The 24,955-nt window shown below is 40.5% G+C and overlaps 1 protein-coding gene across 8 annotated transcripts in view; it reads right to left on the bottom strand.

Annotated features, from left to right (window-relative positions):
• The window catches only part of MAP2 (microtubule associated protein 2), a 744,831-nt gene that overhangs the window by 11,055 nt on the left and 708,821 nt on the right, over positions 1-24,955 (bottom strand). For 6 of the 8 annotated variants that reach the window (XM_033944572.1, XM_033944575.1, XM_033944573.1 and 3 more), the window contains 3 exons: positions 22,356-22,448; positions 12,780-12,861; positions 2,353-2,465 (listed from right to left, as the gene is read on the bottom strand). In XM_033944572.1, coding sequence (XP_033800463.1) covers positions 2,353-2,465; positions 12,780-12,861; positions 22,356-22,448 — 288 coding nt within the window. The remainder of the gene's footprint in view (positions 1-2,352; positions 2,466-12,779; positions 12,862-22,355; positions 22,449-24,955) is intronic. The other 2 variants (XM_033944576.1, XM_033944570.1) reach the window with 1 other exon arrangement.

The following is a 24,955-nucleotide window of genomic DNA, read 5'->3' as shown; positions in this document are numbered from 1 at the left end:
TTACATTCAGGTACTTTTATCATATTTCCCTATTTGTCCCGGTGGGCTCAAACTCTAGCTAGTGTACCTGGGGCAATGAGGGCAACTTATTTTGAGGAAGTGGAAAAACTGGGATCGTTTAAATTATACTTTTTGGTGGGAATCTCTATGTCACACTTTTAAAATGGAACGTATGATGGCCATACAACAGGGACATTATAGGAAGTTTATGGATATTTGGGAGCCATTGAGAAAATTCTGTAAGGAGTGATTGTTGATTTTGCCCATTGATAATATATGTCCAGGGTGGGTGGGAAGATATATTTTTAATTTGAGTGCAAATTGTTGGATATGTAGTAGGGGGGTGTGTGATATATGTATTTGTCATAGAATATAATTTTGATTGAATTTAAGTGCTTTTAAAGTATAAAATGACCGTATAATATGTTGCACTTATTTTTGGCTTTAAAATGAATAAAGATTTATAAAACAAAGACTCAGCTTAGGTCTTTGTTATTTTTTAAACAGGCTTTTGATACATTGATTTAGGCACTGGGAACTAGTCCTGTTGATCCAATTTGGCACAGTTTATTATTAATTGTATGAAAGTCAGTGACTGTTTTCTGAGAATGATTACTATGTATTCTATTCTATATTTTATTGGAGGTCTTTTCTAAGGGCTCCTTTTACTAAGCTGCGTTAGGGCTTTTAACGCGCGGAATAGCGTGCACTACATTGCCGCACGTGCTAGACCTTAACGCCAGCATCGAGTTGACATTAGTTCTAGCCACATAGCACGCAGTAATTTCCTGCATGCGCTAAAAACGCTAGCGCACCTTAGTAAAAGGAGCCCTCTGTGTTATTTGATCATATACCACTTTGGCATGTATTTTCAGCAAAGGTGAAATAGCAAATATGAAGTAACTACCTAAACTAGATAGGAACGATTATATAGAAAATACATAAAACAGAGAATAAAGGAATGCAGGTATTGTATTCATAGGCATATGCTTATCGAAAAGGAGGTGACATGATCATTGCATGTGTAGATTTCTGTAGGGAATCCACCACTTGTACTGCTATTCCACAGTTTGGGGGTAATTTAACTGACCAGATATTTAAATAACGAGGATATTTTTCCTTGTGGAAGTATCCTTGAATTTACCAAATAAAAATTATCCCAGAAAATTTATGCACGTAAATCTACATCTAGTTTTTCACTAGGCACACATTGGCTATATTATTTTAAGCCCACACTATGTTTTCAGAAATGTGTAAAAAGAAAACACAAAACACCCAAATCTGGAGTCTCTTCCCACTCAGCAAGGGCTGGCTCAACCTGGACCAGGTGAGGCCCCGGCCCAAGCTGCTGGTGATATAGGGCTCCAAAATCCCAGACTGATCTACCTTCAAACATCTATGGGGATAGATGCTGGACTGGGATTTTGATACCCTTTATCATTTGTGCCCTAAACTAGTGCTTCACCTTGTCCAGCAGAAGGGAGAGACTTGGGAGAGATACTGGATCACATATTGGAGGGAGGAGAGAGATATCAGATTTCAGGGGGGCACCAATGCAAAAGTTGGATCAGGGCGCCACAATTCTTTGAGCCTGTCTTGCCATCCAGGAATGCCTCTGCTCAGTTGTGATATTTATATATGTAAAGGCCATATAATTTTATGCATAAGATCTGCAATTATGTAAGTGCCTATTTCTGCACTTCTGCTTTATTCAGTATATATGTGTAGAAAAGCTTTTAATATTGCCCCTTTAATATAGTTAACTAATTGAAGAGCTTAGTTCTAAAACCTTTTAAATACATTTATCCAAAAGCCATAACATGTTTGTGGAATTGGCATTAAAAGGCCTTTATTTGTAAGTTGCATGATATTCATTGAAAACATTTTCCTGTGCTGACTAGATTCTAGAAAATAAAAACATTTATCCAGGAAACAGCTTTTCACACTCAACAGGTTTTCCAACTAAGCTCTTCAATTATTCCGATTTCCATAGAGCACTTTTAAAAAAATGAAAACACCGATTCTGGTTTACTTGTACCTCTCTCCCCTTCTGTGATGAAAAGCGTGGAGCATATTGAAGAGGACCAGAAAGACAGCAGTCTTAAATGAACTCTCCTTTTATTCAAAAAGTAGGTCAGCCAGGGGATCAGTCACATGTTGAATTATAAGAGTCAAAACCTTTCATATCTGTAAATTTGAAAGTGGTTGAGATATCTTTCCATTGTCTGCTTGATCTAATTTCTTTTCTCAGGTTATCAGCCATAATGCTAATCTAGGATCAGTTGATAGATTTCCACTGTAGCTTCATGGCTACACGATACGCCCTACAGGCCCCTCCTATTCTGTGCTCACCTTCACATTGCCACCTCCTGGTGTGTGGTGGGCATTCTCAAGAGAGCCAACTTTTGCTTGAGCCTTTTCCTTGAAATCCAGCTTTACACTTTCAATCTTCACGTGTCCGCCTCCTGCCAAACAGAGAGAATCAGGATTGAAGGAAAACTAACTTTATTAATATTTTTATAAACAAGTTAGAACTGAAGAAACTTTCTCAGGATTGACAGCACCTTCTGGCTGTGCCAAAATGCCTGTATGAACAAGAGTTTTGTTCCACTGTTCCCTTTTTAAGAACATACGAGTTGCCATACTGGATCAGACCAAATGTCTACTAAGCCCAGAATCCAATTTCCGTGTAGGGCCAATTAAGGTTAGAAGTATCTGGCAGTAACCCAGAGGACTTTATGGATTCTGTGCTGCTTCTTCCTAGGGACAAGCTGTAGTTTTCCCCAGACATCTATTAATATTTATAGAGTTTTCTTCCAGGAACTTGTGCAAATCTTTTTCAAACTTGCAATGTTGACAGATCTGGCACTCAGCACTCTTGCTTCCCCCACCTCTCCCGTACGCCTGTCAGCACAACACCAACCCATTGCTTTGTGACAAATCTGCCCAATTACAAACATCTTCCAAACAGCAACATCAACATTTCCAAAACCATTAACAATGAACATTTGGACACAATTGCACACCATTCATATTGATGCAATTACTCATATAACAATCAACTTGTCTGTGGCTTGCACAGCATATCCAACCAGGCTAGCCTTCCTCCCTTTTGGAGGGTGTCGTTCAAGCTGCCCCCACCTCTTCCCCATCCCGTTCAAGGATGGGTCCATTCACATGTCTGTTGTCAAAGCCAATGCCACATGGCTTCCTGCCAAGCAGGGAGACATGCCTCTGAGTGTTCCATCACCTGCTTCTGCAATGCTATATGGTGCCGCTTTCTTCTGCTATCAACAAATGCAACAATGTGTTTCCTCTTAGCCGGATGCTGTGTATGTGACCCAATTGTGGTGCCCACCCAGTGTATTCATAGCTGCGACAAGTTCGGGGCATGAAGGAGGGAACGAGTCAGCGCACTCAGGCAAAAGGGGGGTCGATCTGCTGACTCCGCTCCATCCATGCCCACCCGGGTTTCCCTCTCCCCACACCCTATGCCCACATTCCTACCCCTGATTGGCCTCCTTCTCTGCGTCATTCTGCCCCTTCCCTTCATGCACCGGCCTCAGCCAATCTGTCACCGTTTCACCCCTATGCATGTGTGGGGGGGAGGGGGGGAGCTTGTCCTTTCCTTTTATCATATACTCCAACATCAAATTTCAGAGCTTAATATTGTATTAGAGGGGTCTATTTTTAGATGGAACATGTTGGTGATTTGGGCATACTGCTGGTTTGATGAGTAGGTGTTTTCCAATCTGTCATGAGTATAAAGGCAACTTGAAAGGGTTCAGACAAGGGCGACCAAAATGATAAAAGAGATGGAATGACTTCCTATCAGAAAATGTTAAAAATGTTAGGATTCTTCAGCTTGCAGAAGGGATGGCAGTGGGGCAATATAAAGCTTTATAAAATCATGAGTGAAATAGAACAGGTAAATGCAAATCTGTTGTTTACTCTTTCAAAAAGTACAAAGAAATTTGCCATGAAATTTCTAAGTAGTGCATTTAAAAATGAACCAGATGGTAATGATATTTGATATAATCAGGAAAATAGTATATAATACTGCTCATACTGGACAATACATATCTGTATTAGAGGCCCAACATACTTGAGGGGCTCTGGCCTCAGAATCGGAGCCTACGCACAGCAGTGAATCACAAACTGAGAAGATCCGCGTAGTTAATACAGCTCCTGCTCCAATCATTGGCCAGTAATTTAATCTTTTTTTTGAAAAAATTTTTTATAAAGCAATTTAATGAAGCTAAAACCCTTTCAACTTTAAAGGGGTATTATACATATGTAGTAGCCAGGATTTGAAAAAATGTGAGACCAAAAAGACTTATCTCAGAACTTGACTTGTCTTTATACCATGTTCAGTCACCAGTGTCTAATTTGCCGACGCGGCCACGTTTCGCGGGAATTTTTATCATCCGCTGCGTCAGGGCCACCAGGACACTCAAAATCACAGGCTCAATCAATTCACTCGATCACAGATTTTCAAACCGTATCAAGATGGCAGCAACCACAATTTTATAGCTTACTCGTGACGTCATAACGTAACAACACGCACCCATACGTTATGACGTCACGAGTACGCTATAAAATTGTGGTTGCTGCCATCTTGATACGGTTTGAAAATCTGTGATCGAGTGAATTGATTGAGCCTGTGATTTTGAGTGTCCTGGTGGCCCTGACGCAGCGGATGATAAAAATTCCCGCGAAACGTGGCCGCGTCGGCAAATTAGACACTGGTGACTGAACATGGTATAAAGACAAGTCAAGTTCTGAGATAAGTCTTTTTGGTCTCACATTTTTTCAAATCCTGGCTACTACATATCTATAATACCCCTTTAAAGTTGAAAGGGTTTTAGCTTCATTAAATTGCTTTAAAAAAAATTTTTTCAAAAAAAAGATTAAATTACTGGCCAATGATTGGAGCAGGAGCTGTATTAACTACGCGGATCTTCTCAGTTTGTGATTCACTGCTGTGCGTAGGCTCCGATTCTGAGGCCAGAGCCCCTCAAGTATGTTGGGCCTCTAATACAGATATGTATTGTCCAGTATGAGCAGTATTATATACTATTTTCCTGATTATATTATATGCTGCTGGGGTAACTAGTTTTAGGTTGTATAATGATATTTGATATACCACCTTCCTGTGCTACAATCAAAGCAGTTTACAATTATTACATGCAGATACTATCTCTGTCCCTAGTGGGCTCACAATCTAAGTATTGTACCTGGTAGGGTTACCAGACGTCCGGATTTTCCGGACATATCTGGGCATCCGGACGGCCTTTCAAAACCCAGCATTTGGTCCAGCTTTTGAAAAGCTTCCACATCGGCACTGGGCCGGGATGGCATCTGCGCATGCGTGGATGCAATGCGGTGATATCACACGAACGCGTGCGGCATCACCACATTTCATCCGTGCATGCCCAGATGCCCTCCCGACGTGGTCCCGAGGATGAGAAAAGGTTGAGGGGGTAGGGTTGGGGGAGCGAGGCTGGGGCAGAATGGGGTGTGACTTAGGCGTAACGGGCTGGGTGGAACTGGGCAGGTCTGTGGGCAGGGCTATGAGTCCGGATTTTACGAGAGTAAAATCTTTTAGCCCTATATCTGGGGCAATGGAGATCAACTACTATGCAGTCCTCTTCTATCAACATGCAGCATTCCTTTGTACATTTATAGAAAAAATATTTTTACCTACAACTACTTCTTCCTTCTCCTGGCTTATGCTAACAAGACATTTGTTATTTTATGTATAAAAAAAATGACCCAGGTAGCAGTGGAAAGAAAGCTGATAAACATATTTTATGGGGACAACTTTCAGACAAAGCACATATGTGTAAAGTCTGGGGGTATTTTTAGCCAAGTAATTACTACATACAGGCTTTGTGAGAGAATACTTTATTTAGTGCTGCACTGCTGGCCGGTGACCTTCTTTTAAACAGGCAATTGTTTTATACCATTTTATTGCGGTTTTTTAACAAACCTTGTCAACCATGGACCCCTGAAGGAAGGAGGCGTGTTCTCCGAAACACAGACAATGTTGGGTCTCTTGGTTTGTAATAAGGTGGTAACATTTAACTGCATTAAGGGCTCCTTTTATTAAGCCGCGCTAGCGGGGGTTAACGCACGTGACTTTTTCTCACGCGCTAACCCCCGAACTGGCCTAAAAACTACCGCCTGCTCAAGAGGAGGCGGGTTTAGCGTGCGGTATTACGCGTGTTAAACCGCTAGCGCACCTTTGTAAAAGTAGCCCTAAATATTTGGTATAATAAACATAGCCTGCCTCTTGTAAATACTAGTCTGCAGTTTTCTTTTTGCTTCTCGCTTGCCTAGATCCTTGCTCATTACTCCTAGTCCTCGATGATTAATAACTGTTTAAGTTTTCAAGATACCCCTAAAGAATACTATTCACTTGTGAAGATACAAAGTAGAGGTAGTTAGTCAAGGTCTACTAAAATAGAGCAGAGTCTAAACCATAGGCCCAAAGAAATGAGATTCCAGGACCTAACTATGTATACCTTACTGGAGAGGAGAGACTCATCTACCAGGTTGCCTCATTGCCCCAGATACATTATTTAGAGTGTGAGCCCACCGGGACAGATAGGGAAATGCTTGAGTATTTGAATAATTTGTAATCCGCATAGAATTGTAGGATATGCGGAATATTATTTAAAAAAAGAATAAAAGTTATTTACATTCGTCAACTAACCCTTATGCCTTTGTCAGTTAGTCATTCCATCCTTGAAGAAAGCAAGGTGGGAATCTACAAGGTCAAAAGCGTTATTCTATTATGCACCATCACATTGGAATCAACTTCCTAATTATCTACATCTAGAATAAAATTTTAAATCATTTACAGTTATGTTGAAAATGTATTTTTTTACACAAACCTTTAGGACAGATATATATATGAGACAGGTCAACACATCATTTTCATCAGAGTTAATATTGGGTGGATTTTATATTATTTTTCATGCTGATTTCAAATCTGTGTTTAGTATTTCATTAGTACGTCATATTTTTGTGATGAGGCTCATTATATATAATTATGTTAATTTGGCGATATATCTTACGTTTACAGGATAAACTTATAAGGAGGTTTAACGACAGTTGTCTTTGTTTTTTTATGCTACAGACATTATTTACGGTGATTAATATCAGTCTTTATCATGTCAAGGGCATTGTACTAATCATCCAGATAGTTTCTGTTACATCTGTGGTTCATTCACGACGAAAGCACAATGTCACCCAATTACTGTAGCCCTGAAGGTATACAAATTGTACTTTGGCTGTCCACTGGGTGACCAGGATAAGTCTTAGGCTCCACATATCATCTGTACCAGTTGTTCTAATGGACTTCGTGACTGGCTCAATCGATGAAAGGCAGCGATGTCATTTGCAATCCCAATGATATGGAGGGAACCGCGAGACCATATTAAAGATTTCTATTTTTGCCTTGTGAACACAAGTAGATTCTCGGCTAAAACTAAGCACAAAATTATATATCCTACTCTGGATTCTGCCATTAGTCCTGTTTCTCATGATAACTTACTGCCTGTCCCTGTACCTTCACAAGATGGACTTGCTTCTGTGGAACATGATGAGGAATGTGATGATGCAGCAGCTGGTCACAATCCAGAATTATCTGATCCTGATGTGAATGATGAAGATTCAGAACCAGAGACCTTTTACACAAGCTGAGCTCAATGATCTTATTGGTGATCTAAATCTTGCTTCAAGGCTTAAGCAAAAGCACTTGCTTGCAAAAGATGCTAATATAACTCATTACAGAAAAAGGAATCATAAATTAACAACGTTCTTCACTGTAAATGGCTCATTGTGTTTTTGTCATGACATCAACGGGCTCTTCAACAGTTTGTCAGAAGTACATTGTCCAGATTAATGGCGTCTCTTCATTGATTCTTCACAGAGAAGCTTGAAGGCAGTGTTACTGCACAACAGAAATTCCAAACCAAGTATACCAATTGCCCATTCTACTCATCTAAAGGAGTCTTATGAGAATATGAAGAACTTACTAGAAGCAATCAGTTATAAAACACACCAGTGGAACATCTGTGGTGATCTGAAGGTCATTGGCATGCTAATGGGAATGCAAGGAGGATTCACTAAATACTACTGTTTCCTGTGCTTGTAGAATAGCAGATCTACAGCTGAACATTATGTCAAGGGTGTCTGGCAGCTGAGGGATACCTATAACCCAGGGACAAGCAGTGTGAAATTTATGCCATTGGTGGATGCTCATAAAATATTTCTTCCATCTCTTCATATCAAGCTGGGGTTGCTAAAGGCCATGGGTAAAGAAAACTCACCAGGTTTTCAATATCTTGTTAAGAAATTTCCAAAAATCAGCACTGCAAAACTGAAGGAAGGCATATTTATAGGCCCACAGATCAAGTCTGTTATGTAGGATGAAGATTTTAAGAAATCACTCTCAGTAGCTGAGCTTGAAGCTTGAGAGGCATTCAAAGTGGTTAATGGAAAACTTTCTGGGCAACCATAAGTCTCCTTCATACAAGGAAGGAGTTCAGAATCTCCTTGACTCATATCAGAAATTTGGCTGTCGCATGTCATTAAAAATACACATTTTGCACTCACATCTTGACTTTTTTCTGGAAAATCTTGGTATGGTGACGAGCAAGGAGAACATTTCCACCAGGACAATCAGTTAGTGGAGCGTCGCTACCAAGGTTTCTGGAATGAGAGTATGATGGCTGACTACTGCTGGATGTTGTGCCGTGACAATCCAGACACAACTCACAAATAGAAATCATACTCTAAGCATTTTTGAAGAAATATTGTTTGCTAAGTGACACAGTCCAGTATAATTATGCTATGCTGGTGCTTATTTAACTTTGGACCAAAGATATTGCAACATTTCTTTAAGATGCTGCTGCAATTCTTAAAACCCTATATGCTAAAATGCTATACATTTCTCCCTCTGAATCCATGAGGGTTAGGGGCAGAGCCGGCCTGCGAATATGGAACAATCGTGGATAACTTTTAGGGCCGACTGTGACCCACCCCTACCTCCCTCCTGCGTCCTGGACCTTCCTAGACCTTACCTTGTGGTCTAGTGGTGACACGGGGCAGGAGTGATCTTTCTATGCTCCTGCCCCGTACAGTCATCATCAAAAATGGCTGCAGGTAAGGTCTGGGGATTCTGCCTTTAAAAACTAGGGGGAGGTCCAGGGCAAAAAATCACAAATACCAAATTCGTGGGTACTAAACCTGCGGATTCGGAGGGAAAAGTATAAACCAACATTAGTCATACCTTTAAAAGTTTACTGGAATAAAAAAACTAATACACCCAAACAGGAGATTCTACCTCCTCAAGGTAAAACAAAGGAAAACAAAAGAGGAGACCTGACAAGGAATTGTTCTTATGCACAGCTGATTGGCTTTTTAAAGTCATCCCATTGAATTACTCATCAATTATTTAGATTTTGGTTTTACCTTAGAAGAGAACATTTGCAAAATAGTGTTCCACACTGAGGAAAAGACCCCTGAGGCAGGCCTTACGGCCGAAACACATACGTGTCAGGTCTTGAGTGAATAGAAAGATTGAGCACCACAGGTCTCCTCTTTTGTTTTCCTTTGAAAAAAACTAATAGACCTGAAGTCAGCGTGAAAAACTGATTTAGAAAAATGTGCTGTGTTGTCAGATGATTCCAAAAATTTTTTGCCTTGTGTTATTCATTAGTTTTGCAGAGGGGTCTTGGTAAGAGAGAGTGTATCATGGATTGTTTGTATTTATTTTCTTCTTGTGTATGATATGAGGCTTTATTATCTTAAAATGGAGTTCCTTTTAATTTAACTTTGTTTTTATTTTAATTTTTGTTGTATACTGATTTCATTATTGTAAACCACTTTGTTCTACCCTAAGTTTAAGTGGTATATTAAATTTTTTAATAAACATAAACATTAAACATCTAAGAGCACACCTAACAAGAAAGAAGCAAACCTTTTTCACTGGACAAAAAGTCCTAGAAAAAGTAGAGACAGCATGAGAATCAAAGGAAATAGATTCAGGAAAAAAGACTAGCTCCTCATTGTTAGGGCCAATTGCATTGGCTAAAAAAGTTTTGTTAAGCTCTTGTAAAAATAAAAACAAATAAAATAAAAAAGAGAACTAGAAGGCCTAGTTTGAGATCCTAATTTTGGCCTTTAAGCTATTGCATGACAATGGTCAGCTTTATATAAACAATAATCTGTCATCACATAAACCTAGGCACCTGGTGACGCCAAGAAGCCCTGTTATCAATCCCTTTAAGGTTGTAAAAAGTAGAGAATGACATGGGAACAAATATGTCCCCGCCCCTCAGGAACTTAATTTCCCCATCCTGTCCCTGTGAGTTTTGTTGCTGTCCCTGTCCCTTCCCCTTTCCTGTAAGCGCTGCCTTAACTGCAAAAGCAAATTGATTTTATGATTTTAAAATGAGGCTTGTGCAGATGAGGACGGAGCTTGCAGGAATGGGGCAGTAGATGGGGAAAAATTTGTCCCCATGTCATTCTCTAGTTAAAAGCTTATGAGCTGTGGCCAAAGGGTTCTCAGTTGTAGCTCTGATACTAAGGACTAAATTGTCCATTGCTATTTGCCAGGAATCGAATTACTTACATTTCCATAAGAAGGTGAAGACTTAGTTGTTCCATTGACTCTCTACACTTTTGTGCTGTTCCTCGTGATGCCCTGCACTGTTATATTTTTCAACTTGTATGCTTTTTACTTATGTATTTTATGTTTTCCCTTTTATTCACCACCATGGGCAGCCCTGAGATGTACTGGTGGGAGAGGAGGGAATATATTTTGTAATATAATAAACATTAGGAAAATTCGCAATTCTTCATAGAAAGCATGGTAGATTAATGGAATGGCCTTTTAGAAAGATGGATTACCAAGGAGAGGATCCAGTATAATAAAGGCTTTTACACATGCTGCTGTCTATCTTATGGATGGAAAATATACAAAATGGCCATGTTTTGGAAAATTCTTCATTGAGGGTGCAAAAAATTTGATTTCACCCTTAGAAACTAACTTTCAGAATTTAAAAAGACATGCTAAATCAGTTCATAAGAACATAAGAATAGCCTTACTGGGTCAGACCAATGGTCCATCAAGCCCATTCTCATGGTGGCCAATCCAGGTCACTAGTACCTAGCCAAAACCCAAAGAGTAGCAACATTCCATGCTACTGATCCAGGGCAAGCAGTGGCTTCTCTCATGTCTTAATAACAGACTATGGACTTTTCCTCCAGGAAAATGTCCAAACCTTTCATAAAACCAGCTATGCTATCCATTTTTACCACAACCTCTGGCAACGAGTTCCAGAGCTTAACTATTCTCTGAGTGAGAAATATTTCCTCCTATTGGTTTTAAAAGTATTTCCCTACAATTTTGAGTGTCCCCTAGTCTTTGTAATTTTTGACGGAATGAAAAATTGATCCACTTGTACCCTTTCTACTCTACTCAGGATTTTGTAGACTTTAATCATATCTCCCCTCAGCCGTCTCTTTTCCAAGCTGAAGAGCCCTAACCTTTTTAGTCTTTCCTCATATGAGAGGAGTCCCATCCCCTTTATCATCTTTGTTGCTCTTCTTTGAAACTTTTCTAGACACTACTATATCTTTCTTGAGGTAAGGAGACCAGAATCGAATGCAAAACTCCAGGTGAGGTCACACTATGGGGTAACCTCAACATGGAGTGATACAGAGGTATTTTAACTCACCATGGCATGATACAGAGGTGTTATAATATCCTTAGTCTTGTTAACCATCCCTTTTTTAATCATTCCTAGCATCCCTTTCTTGGGCGCTAACCCCCAAGGAGACAGTCCTTCGCCTAAAAGCTGGATTCTGTAACCGGTGTCTGTCAAAAACAACACCGGTTACAGAATCCACCCCCCCCCTGACATTGGGGCAAGAGGGAGCCCAAGCCCTCTTGCCCCGCGGCACCCCTGAACCCCAAATGAAGATTGGGGCAGGAGGGAGCCCAAGCCCTCTTGCCCTGCGATCTCCAATCCCCCCCCAAGTCCAATGGGGCCAGGAGGGAGACCAAGCCCTCCTGGCCTCTCGCCCCCCACCCCCTACAAGATTGGGCAGGAAGGAGCCCAACCCCTCCTGCCCAGGCGGACCCCCTACCCCTCCACTTCCCACTACAATATGGGAAAGAGGGATCCCAGGCCCTCCTGCCCTCGACACAACCCCCCCAATGACCGCCCTCCCGAACCCCCGATCACCCCCCCCCCCACCGACCCATGACCCCCCCCGCCGACCCCACGACCCCTCCTACCCCCAATCTCACCCTCCATATCTTGTCAACGTTGGCCGAACGGCAGGCCAGCCGGCTCCGGAATGGGGCCGGATTGGCCCAGGCAGCTTAAACCCTGCCCAAAGGTGGGGTCTGAGGCACCTGGGCCAACCAGAATAGGCCCGGGAGTCTTAGGCTTCTCCTGTGGGTGGGGCCTTAGGCACATGAGGAGGCGGCAGCGGCTAACGTGGCCGGAAAATTAGTGCGCGCTATTACACGCGTTAAAACCGCTAACATGGCCTCATAAAAGGAGCCAATTGTAATTATTTTCCATGACCAGTGAAGAAATTATCCACGTAAAGCTATGGCTGCTATTTTTCTTTCTTAGTGCAAAACTGCAGAGAAAATGTACCTGTGGTATTTAAACCAATGGGACCAATTGTACCCTTTATCAAGTAATGATATTCTCTAGCATGGTTAAAGAGCAGTGATTTGTGTGTGTTACCTGGCCTGTGGTGGATATTCTTCAATGAGCCACATTTCGATGTCACATGGCTCAAGTCTATTTTCTTGCTCGTAATCTGCACCTGTTGAAAGTACATAATGAACATTTTAGGATTCCTGAACAACAGAGCCCCCAGCCAAGGCCAGGCAAATTACAAAAGATCAAGGAGAAAAGAGATTAGTATCCAAAGACCACGCGTCATAGCAGTGAGCACTGAGGGAAAATTGTAGAGTTTCTTTTCAGCAGAAGCCTGAACATATTATTGACAGGTGGAGATTGCAGACAGGTCAGAATATTTTAATCCCACCGGCTTTCAGTCTAGAAAAAGAACCTGAAAAATAACCCCATCCTCCCCCATCCAATTAATCCTGCCTAAACTAAAACTGATATTTTCTAGTCCATATTGAATGGCAGCTATGTAGATGTTGCCTGCACTGGCTTTATCAAGTGTTCCCCCCCACCATTCCAGATCAGATGTACACATATGTTAATACATTTAAAAAGAGAGTATGGTTTGTAGCAGACATAAATTTTACAACTGCTGAACTATAACACAAAACAGAGATGCTGCACTGGCTTCCTGTCATCTCCAGGGTCCATTTTAAATGTGCCTGCTTAACCTTCAAGATACTCCACGGCATCCTTCCACCTCTTTTTCCTCTATCCTGGAATTCCTCAAATCCATTCTCCACCAGATCCACGCAAAAATTAAAATTATCCTTCCCCTCCTCAAAAGGTATCTCCCTCGTCGGTAAACTCGGGTCCTCCCTCCACTTCAGAATCACTCAGCTCTGGAATAGTCTCCCTTCCCCTCTCCGCAACTTGAGCCCCCTTCTACCATTCCGTAAGCTTCTGAAGACTTGGCTCTTCTCCAAAACGTAACCCGTCCCCTCACTAGTATTATCACACCTAACCTCTCTCTTACTTACTTCTATAAATCCACTGGAGTTCCGTTGCTTCCCTAACCATGTAAACCGTGTCGAGCTCCACCTGTGGAGATGATGCGGTATATAAACCCAAGATTTAGTTTAGTTTAGTTTAGATGCTGTGATGAATATATGGCAGGTATAATTTTAAGGCGAAAGGGACTTGGGGAGGACTACAAAGCAGGTGGATGGAAACGTGATATCTAACTTTATAACTGCATTTTAGAAAACGATCTGCTGATGCACAGCCTTTATCAAAATACTTGCAGGAGTGCACACTGCAAACATGTGTAGCAGAAGAAGCCAGTTTACAACTATACATATGCAAGGGTTTATAGTTTATTAAAAGCTTATGGTTATAGTTTATTAAAAGCTTTGCTAGACCGCCGTTCTTGCCCTGCATAGCAAAGTGGTTTAGCACATCATTAAAAAAGATTAAAAGGAAGATGAGAAGGATCGCCATTAACATAGGAAAAAGAGAACAAAAGAAAGAGTAAAAAGACCAAGAACATGATCCTCCAGCTTCTATATGAAGGTGTTGGCCTACGGTGTATTCCGAAAATCAATCAAAACCGTTCTATTTGACAAATTCATCGCCTAAACACTCACTATGATATTTCCCTTTTGCAAACCTGATGTAATTTCTCATGTAACTCCTATTTCTTATGTAACATTTCTCTTCTTGCATTCTGTAATTTGCTGTTTGTCCAGCCTTCTTTCAATGTGAACCACCTAGAAGACATTTGACTTTGGCGGTGTAGAAAAATAAAGTTATTATTATTATATTATTATTATTATTATTAAATGTGGAAGTGATGATTTGCTCCATTTTACAAACCTACAAATGTTTTTATTCAGTGCTTGATATACTGCTGTTTCCGTGCAACGGGTCACATTGGTAAACACAACAGACAGGCTTGCAATCTGACTATGATATCTGGGGCAATGGAGGGTTAAGCGATTTCCCATGGTCACAGGGAGCGGCGCTGGGACTGAATCCGCAACCTCAGGATGCTGAGACAGCAGCTCTAACCACTAGGCCACTCCTCCACAACCAAATGCCACCGATTAGGTAATAAGGCCGCAGTTTTAACTTGATGTCATTTTGAGGAAGAAATAAACTACGAGATTAAGGAGAATGACTCTCAAGCCCCTGGGCAAAGTCATTTTTTTAATTTATTGATTTCTATACTGCACAATCCAAAGCACTTTTTAAAACCATTGAAAGGCAATTCTACACCAAAAGCAGTCCAGTATTTACATGCCTAAGTGCAATAGGCACTGTTCTATAAGTGCATAACTGGAAAAGGTCACACCCAAAGCAGGGCATGGGAGGGGAATGGGGGTGTCTCCAATATAAATGCATTACCTGGCACGCTCCGGGTTTTCTATTTATGCCTGCCAATGACCTACATTTAGGCATGCAAATTTACAGCTCCTCTGGTTTCCTGTTTAAACCTGTATAATTTTTTAAATTAGCCAGCCTTGTGTTTCACAAAAATGATTTTGATGTCATTCTCTGCTCATAACTTTCAGATGTCTGACAGTTTATTTATTTATTCAATTTTCTATACCGTTCTCTCAGTGGAGCTCAGAACGGTTTACAATACATGCATTTATTCAGGTACTCAAGCAGTTTTCCCTCTCTGTCCCAGCGGGCTCACAATCTATTTAACGTACCTGGAGCAAAGGGGGGATTAAGTGACTTGCCCAGGGTCACAAGGAGCAGCGTGGGTTAGAACCCACAACCTCAGGGTGCTGAGGCTGTAGCTTTAACCACTGCGCCACACTCATATTTGTTATCGTTCCACTCAAAAGTTTGGAACGCCGCGTTTTCTTTTCAAGCAGCAACCTCATTCTGTAAAGTAGCAGCCCTCTGATTTGCTTTATCAGAAACATTGGAAGACTTTTTTGTTCTACAAATATCTAATTTTGGAAAAATGATAACTTTTTTCAGTTGGTTTTATGCTGATTTCTGAGACTGTTTAATTATTAATTCCCAGTTTTTGTCTGGTAACACTTTTTATAAACTGCTCAGAATTCACTGGGGATGTGTAGCCTATAAGTGTTCAGATTAAATTAGTTTATAAAGAATAAAAACCACATCTCATATAATTATAAAATCACTGGTATGGATAAAATCATTGATATGGATTGCAGAACATCCTGCGTATGTGATTTTTTATTCTTGCCCTTTCAGAGGGAACTCAATAAAAGCATTAAAACTTGGGCATCAAAAATATTCAGCGCTAAACACTATTCTATACAAGATGTGCCCCTTATATGGAATAGAATTTGGCGGTGGATCCTTCGCCTATTTCTTGGGCACTGGACTTAATATTGGCTGAAACCTGGTGTACATGCTGGTGGAGAATTTAGGCATTCTTAGGCAGTATTCAGTAATTGCATGCATAATTTTTTGGAATGCCCTTGACACGTCCCTGGCTACACCTCCTTTTCAGAAATGAGATATAAGAGTTAAGTGCTGATTATTATACAATAGTGTGCAGCCAGATGCATGCGCAAATCCTCATTGATGCAATAGCTACAATAATTGATTGTTAGCACCCAATTACTGCTAGTTAAGGACTTGGTATCAGGGCAGGATTAACCAATAGGCCAAGTAAGCACGTGCCTAGGGCCCAAAATGGTTAAAGGGGCCCGATGAAGGAGGGCATCAGCATTGTTTTTTCCAAATAGTGATGGGCCACTCCAGCATCGATCGGCAACGCGGCCCCCCGATCGGCAACGTGGCTCCCCCATTGACTTAAAGTAAGACAAGCAAGCAACGCGGGTAAGAAAGGCAACGGGAACTGTAATTTTGCAAGCGGTGCTGCTTGCCCAAAGCTTCCCTCTGACGCAGCTTCCTGTTTCTGCCTGGGCGCATGGTGGGGTGGGGCGGGGCAGGGGGCCCAGTGTACTTGGGTGTCTAGGGGCCCTCGATGATTTAATCCTGCCCTGCTTGGTATGCAAGTTGCACATATATTTAGATGTCATATATAGAATCCAGGGGTTAGTGCATATGGGCAGAACAAAAAGAAATATTAAGCTAAAGCTATTGAGCCATCTGAGACCCAGTTTGCAGTCTGCATCATTAGAGACACAGTGGTTATTGAAATCCCATCTGCCTGATGATTTTGCAAAAGAATAATTAAGTCTGTTCTATAAGTTTGAATTAAGATACACAACGGCTACCTTTGTTAATTCAAATTCATGAACTTGAATTAACATTATAACATCCCGGATCGGGCAGGAAGACCATGTGCTTAAGATTCTAGCTTTCCAATTGGCAAGGACTTAAAAATGAATCTGTATAGATATATATATCCAGATGCCATGCAGTTGTGTTTGGACAGCTGAGTGATTCAGATGCTGTTGTCTGAACCAACTATAAAAGAGTAGTAAAAAAAATTAGACCCTGAAGCAAAGCAGTTGCTTGAAACGCGATTGTGTCAGCAATCTGACACAATTTGATATATAAAGTTTAATCAGGTTTATTTCAAGATAAATGCTTTTCCATTCTTTTTGTAGAGTGCAAGGCGATACAATTTTTACACTATCCCCCAAATTATGTATATGGTGCCTAAGGTTTTGTGTGCACAATTTAATTGACTTAATCAGTGCCAATAATTGCCAATTAACTCCTTAATTGGCACTCATTGACATCAATTAGAAGTTACTTACACAACTTGGTAGGTGGATTCAAATCTAAAATGAGACATGTCTGGGGCAAATCAAGGGTAGATCATGGGCATTCCTAAAAGTTATGCACCAACCAATGATATTGTATTTATTCACACATAAAAATGTACAGTTGCAGCTTTTCTGCACAATATTTTGCCTTGCAAATGTTTTCCCTTTCTCCCACATAAGTACACACTTACATGTCTGGCTTTAACATCTACACACATTTAATAATTTTATGGATGATATCATAGTTTTCATTTCATATTTGTATTGAAGGCTTAGAGAGGCATAATCAAAACGGCAGTTGGAAAATGCCTATTTTCAAAAATACGTCTAGAATATATATACTGTATATTTTTGAAAATCGTCTATCTGGACGTCCAGGTTATTGTTCATCCAGACTGCCAGAATGTCTATCTTTATACCACATTTTCAACCAAAATATCATCCAAGTCCCAAATGCCCAGAACAAGACCATTTGGATGTGGGAGGGGCCAATCTTGTAATAGACTGACTACCCAGACATGGCAGAGCAATGGGGCACCTTAGAAAGCACTGCTATGAACTTCACAAAAAGGGTGCCACATAAACATCTCACCAGAACTCCCTTATAAGTTATGATGAGCCCCCCAAACACTCCCAAAACCCACTATAACCACCTGTCTACAACCCCATTAGCCCTTATCGCTGCAGGTGGCACCTATATGGAAGTAGAGTTGGGTTTTGGAGGGTGCACATGTTCCACCATAAATATAGTGGTTAGAGTGGTTTATGGGCCTGAGTCCTCCTCTCTATGGTTCATTAGCCTACTCCCCAGGCTATTTAAGAAACTTGTGTGCAGCTCTACTTGGCTTTCCTATATCAGGTGCTGATGTTCTGGAGACAGGTATGTACTTTTTTATTCTGATCTTTGTGGACGTGTAAGGTGGGTCTTTACTTTGCCTCTGCAGTAGTTATCTGATCACTTTGGATAACTTTTTGACACTTATACCTGGTTTTATATTGTCTAACTCACAACATTTAAGTTTCATCCAGGATGTCTAGTAAAACATTCAATTATTCCTGCAGGATGACTAAGTCGAGGTTGGGCCCCATCCCTTCCACATATTGCCCTAACCACTCCTCCAGATACGCCCCTTTTAGCTCTGGGCATGCAGTGGGATTTAGAAGCCTAAAAAGTCCCACAGCATGTCCAGCCACTGTGGGCTGAATAATGACCTTGAAGTTATCTCTGTTTCTTGCCCAGAATTGTTTTCAGTTTTAATTGTAGACTAGTGGAAAAGAGCTGCCAATAATTATTGGCACTTGGACAACCTGTCTTTTAGGGCTCCTTCTACGAAGGTGCGCTAGTGTTTTTAGCGCACGCACCGGATTAGCGAAAAACTACCACCTGCTCAAGAGGAAGTAGTAGCGGCTAGGGCGTGCGGCATTTTCTTGTGATTCAATTTATTGTAACATGTTATATTTATGTTTTCATACATTCATTGCTATTTATTTATTAATTTAATATAAATTTATTTGTATTTTTTAGATTCCTGATGCAGGCTTTTTGCCGAAACACGGCCCATATCAGATCATTTTAATAAAGACATCCTACTTTCCTGATGTTAAGGCCAATTGTGGTCTTTTGTTATATTTGTGGTGCTTTTGCTCTTTTGTTATCCCTTTATTTCGGTTACTTTGGACTTCTATTTATTATCCAAGAAACTATGCAGAGTTTGATGTATAAGTCTTGGGAAAAGAAAGAACAAGACAGCTTGAGTGGGACAATAAAAACTGAAGCAGTATTCCAATTTGTTCCAATTTGAACATTAGAAAGCAAGAAAGAAAGAGTAGATCAATTATTAAATTCTGTTTTCTGCTTACAATGACACAGAGGAGGGTGATAAATTGAAGGCTCCTTTTACAAAGATGCGCTAGTGTTTTTAGCACACGCACTGGATTAGTGCACACTATAGCGTGCGCTAGCCAAAAAAAATTACCGCCTGTTTAAAAGAGGCGGTAGCAGCTAGCACGTACAGCATTTTAGTGCATGCTAAGCGCGTGCTAAAACCGCTAGCGCGCCTTTGTAAAAGCAGCCCTAAGTGTTTTAGCACATGCTAAATATTAGCGTGTGCTACGCACGCACCAAATGCTAATGCGTGCATGTTAGTCTATGGACGCATTAGCATTTAGCACATGCATAGATTTAGCGTGTGCTAAAAATGCTTAGTGCACCTTTGTAAAAGAGGGGGGTTAGAGAGAAATGGACACACAATTTGTGCACCTGAATATAATGTGCTCTAATTTGGAAGAGGAAAGAAATCTAAAAATCAAAAATCAAAACACAGTAATCCATCACAGTTACCTGTGTATGGGGAGTGTGTTTATATGTAATGATTTTTTTTCTCTATCTATATTATGATTATGGCATTTCTATTTTAACCTTGCATTGAATGCGATTACATTTTCTGTTAAATTAGTTGGCATTCCTTTTCAGTTTCATTGGCTGTTATGATCAGAATATAAGAATAGCCTTACTGGGTCAGACCAATGGTCTATTCAGCCCAGTAACCCGTCCTCACGGTGGCCAATCCAGGTCCTGGCAAAAACCCAAAGAGTAGCAACATTCCATGCTACCGATCCAGGGCAAGCAATGGCTTGCCCCATGTCTTTCTCAATAACAGACTTGATTTTTCCTCTAGGAAATTATTCAGATCTTTCTTAAAACCAACTACGCTATCTGCTTCGGTCTGTGTTACAGTTTAAGCAGTATATCAAGATTATAAAAAATATAAATACATATATGAGAGTGCATAAGACAGTGTGTATGTGTGTGTGTGTGTGTGTGGGGGGGTAGTATGTATGTATAGGGAATGAACTGTAAATGGATAATTTTTGTTGGGGTGGGGGGTGGTTATTAGAATCTGTGTGTAGGGTTGCACCTCCCTCAACAAAGCAATGGCGATTTTTTTTTTTTTTTTTTAGGCTAATCCATTTTCTGAAAATACTGACTCAATACCTCTGGTTTTCAAACTCATCCGAGAGATTCTCAGTTCATTCCAATGTGCCAAATCTGATGACATTCTGTCCCTTCTTTGAAGAATTACTTTATCCTAGATGGGCACACATGGACTAAATTCCTTCCAACATTTCATATGTTGGAATGCATAACGATAGGCTTGCTAGCCAGCTGACAGTAAAAGGCTTAAAAATTGCCCTGCATAAAGTGGTTAAATATGCCACCAACTTTTCCTATATACTGTATAGGCACTCCAAGGAAGAGGACCCTGTCAGTTTGGACTGAAGGGTACATAACATTGGCTGAGCTAGTCACCATAAGAAGATTAAGTTAGAGGGAAATTAGGGGGGGGGGAACAGTTAGGAAAGATAAGGAGTTAAGAAAGGTGGAGGTTGATTGGGTTAAAGACTGATTAGGTAGGTTAGGGAGAAGATAGGGTTATGTGGGCCATTTTGATTGGTGCAGGTATGGAATGTCGTGATTGGCTGGATATTTGTGGTGTTTTGGGTAGGAGTGCAAGTTTTTGTTGGTAGTTGTGAGGGAAGTGGGTGGTCAAGTATAAAGTGGTCTGAATGGTGTTTCCCTCCTGCCTGCTCAATGGTTACTTTTCTGTTGGTGTATGTAGGGGTTTGAAAAGGGCTTGGGTTTTTTTTTTATTGGGGGGGTTAATGTGGGGGAGGGGGGGTTGGGGGCAGTCTCTGTGGTGTTTTTGGATTTTGTGCTGAAGTTGGGGGATATATTGTTAAATGCGGCTGGGGTATGAGTCAATGTACAAGTGAAGGTGGGAATGAAAATGGATAGCTCATGAGCGTTACCACCATAAGTTAGTGTGTGACCTGATGACACTGTAGGTCATGCAATGGTGCATGTGGCAAGTGGCTGCCATGAGGGATGAGCTAGTTTTGTCACCGAACAGCTCGGGGGGGGGGGAAAGAAGGGGGGCTTGGGTTTGGCACAGCCATATTGAGATTTGGGTAATATTACTGAAGTAAGCTATGCATTGTTAAATATGTTGTTGAATAAATCTACGGACAAACTTTTATTCCACTAGAAAAATGTATTTGGATTTATTTTAAGTAATTGGAGCTATGTGTGATAAGTGACGGTGACTGTGTGCGAATGCCAATGTTATGAAGAGTTGGAGAGAGAAATACATGCATATATTGAATATTCAAATATATGCATGTAGATTCCCCCTAATTCCACATGTAGAATAGGCAGTGTAAAATATATGGGTACTTTTTTTTTTCCTACCTAAATGTTAAAGAATTTTCAGTTTCTCCATGAGACTTCATAACACTTACGTAGGTACACAAGAACATAGGAATTGCCGCTGCTGGGTCAGACCAGTGGTCCATCGTGCCCAGCAGTCCGCTCAAGACAAAGAACACCCTCCAGGGATTCAAGACAAAGTTAGACAAGTTCCTGCTGAACCAGAACGTACGCAGGTAAGGCTAGACTCAGGGCATTGATCTTTGACCTAAGGGCTGACACGTGTGCGGACTGCTGGACACGATGGACCACTGGTCTGACCCAGCAGCGGCAATTCTAATGTTCTTATTATATACTTTGCTGTTGGGCAGCTCTTCTATTAACTACAAAAGCGGTCAAGCTGAAATTCACATAACAAGTTATAGCCAGCCTAAGGATCTCATTTTTATATGGCGATGTCATCAAGCAGTTGTAAATGGTTAATTCAAATACCAGGAGAGAAGAGAGCATCTCTTTTATAACTTTTGAAAACTTATTTGACCTAGGAGGAAGGGAATTCAAAGCCCCAGGGCAAGAAATAGACAACAGTGCTAAGAACAGCAGCAGCAAAACTACAGCAGAGCAACAAGTCAGATATCTAAGCAGGAGAACAGTTTGAGGAAGCTAAGCAGATAAAAGAGACTCTTAGCTGAAGGTGAGCAGGCAAAGTTGTTACAGATAGGGAACCCTTTCACCAGTACCTCTACTTACATTTCCTCCCCCAGGAAAATGGGAGAGGTTATCCTTGGAGCCACATTTGGACTGAACATCATTAAAATCCATCCTCTTGTTTTCAATTTTAACCTAAAAGGAATTGAAGGCACCGTAATTTAAGCATGCTATGCTAGTCAAAATGTCTTTAGGTCTGGAATGGCATGGCCTGCTCTAATTCACACCACAGTATTTAAAAGAGAGCTGTCATTCTTTAAATAAGGGACCTCATTTTATAAGTATATATGACAAGTAACAATACTTAATCCTATATATTAAAAGATTTATTGGTAACTAATGTTTTTTTTAGTTTTGAGCTGTGCATTCTTTGAAGCTTTAGGACTGGTTATATTTGAAACAGAGCAGCAAATTATTACAAAGAGAATGGAATACACAACTTACGTATAATGCAATACAATTTCTGGCATCAAAGCCAACATAAACATACAGGAGCCTTATTATGCAGGGGATGGGGGAGATAATTTGAGACTCTCTTGTTTGAATGGCTGCTCCTTAACGTTTATGAAACTTGCAAGAAAGCAGCTCAAAGTAAAAACAGAAATTAATTATACTCTTTAAAGAATAAAAGTGCCCACCAAGCACTTTTGATATACTGCAGGGTACATGAAGTTAGTTTTCTTTTAACAAAGGCTTACATTGGTTGCAAAGGTTAAGTATGACTGCTTTATAAGGCGAGGTTAGTGCTGTTGAAAAATGCCAAGCTGACTAAAATGGAAACAACATTTCTACATTCAGCCACGAAGCAAACACTCCTTGCTGGCAATACTTGGATTTTCCATGTTTTACTCTCAATGAGTCTGGGTCTTCTTCTACAGAGATTAGTTCTGATTGCTTCTTTGAGAGCAATTTCTCTGAATAGGTTTGTTTTGGATGATTTCAGTATGATCATTGGTTTATTTTATGGATGTACCTATTTTTAATGTTTTAATGATTTGGGGTGGGTTTTTTTTTTATTGTGAGCCACCTAGGTTTTAGGCGGATAATAATATTTTAAATAAATATAGGAAGACAATAACAAACTTCACTCCTAAGCCAGCTATATCAAGTATGTTTGTGGTCTCTCAAATGTGCTGCTGATGCCCTCCGCACTACTTGTATCATGCCATATAGAGCTTCATTCAGGAGTTCAGGATATATATGTAATTTGTATGGGCATCTTTTCAAATTGTGTCTGGAAATTGTTTTCAGTCAGACCTGGGGCACGCAATACAATGGGAAATAATTATTTATCTTTCTGTCACATATTTTGGCCTCTATATGAGGATTTTCTCTGTCTCCATTCAATACCTAGAACAATTATTTGGTGCTACCATTGTATAAATCAGTGGTTCCCAAACCTGTCCTGAAGGACCCCCAGGCCAGTCGGGTTTTCAAGATAGCCCTAATGAATATGCATGGAGCAGATCTGCATTCCTGGCATCTCCATTATATGCAAATCTCTGTCGTGCATATTCATTAGGGCTATCTTGAAAACCTGACTGGCCTGGGGGTCCTCCAGGACAGGTTTGGGAACCACTGGTATAAATTATTGAATTGTTTGGACCTACAATACCAGTTGTAATCAGATGGTTGACATCGAAATTGGCGATACTGTGGTTCCGATTCAGGAAAAAATCTGGAACCCTGAAGCAGTGATTGACAGTAGATTGTCCATGAAGCATCAGATTAAAAATGTGATTGCTAAGCTATTTAGTAAATTAAGAATGTTTCTCAAATAAAGGGATTACTTGACAAAGTAACTTCAGGAATGTGATCCAGAGTTTGATTAGTCCTTGCACTGACTATTGTAATTCTTTATTGCTTGGTGTGTCAAATAATATGATTCAAGCTCTACAAGTAGCATAGAATATGACTACTAGGGTCATCTCAGAAAACTCACTTTATGACCACATAACACTGTGGATTGTATTCAATGTATTATTGTTAGTGTTTAAAGCACTAAATGACACTACCTCTGTTATGATTGCTACTAGTTTGAAGTTATATCAGCCCTCAAGGTCTGTGAGATCTGATAATCAGGATAAGCTGGATGTTCCATCAGTGCAAACTGTAAGATTGGAGCAAGATTGGACATCATTTTTTTCCATAATGGATCCTAAGACCTAGAATGTATTAGTTGATTAGTTAGATGCCATCAGTTCTTATTTGAGTCCTAGTGACTTGATGAATTACAGATCTAAAAAGAGATCGCTTTTTTGCTAGTCCAGTAAGGTCCTCCAGCATCATCCCAATGAACTGAAGATTGGCACCAGTGTGGCTAATGTCAACTCCAATACCATTTAAAGTCCCTGCAAGCAGTGCATGGGACTTGAACATCAACAATGATGAAGTGGTGGCATTGTATCAAAGAAACACTCCATCCTTTCCTTGAACTTCTTCATGAGCTGCTCCTCAAATGCTGCCTTCAACAAAGGTATAGGCATACAATAGAAGCAATCACAATCTCCTGAGTTACTTAAAGTATATTGGAAGTGAGGTCTCATGTCTTTGGAGGCTGATGTACCCCTTCCAATGCAATAAAAAGACATTGACAACTTTGGTATCTTGAGGCTTTTGGTACCATGCTCTGAAGTGTGATG

The sequence above is a fragment of the Geotrypetes seraphini genome, chromosome 5 (genome assembly GCF_902459505.1).
Source record: "Geotrypetes seraphini chromosome 5, aGeoSer1.1, whole genome shotgun sequence".
Lineage (NCBI taxonomy): Eukaryota > Metazoa > Chordata > Amphibia > Gymnophiona > Dermophiidae > Geotrypetes > Geotrypetes seraphini.
Note: the sequence above shows the minus strand (reverse complement) of the source record. Positions and strands in the feature narration are given on the sequence as shown.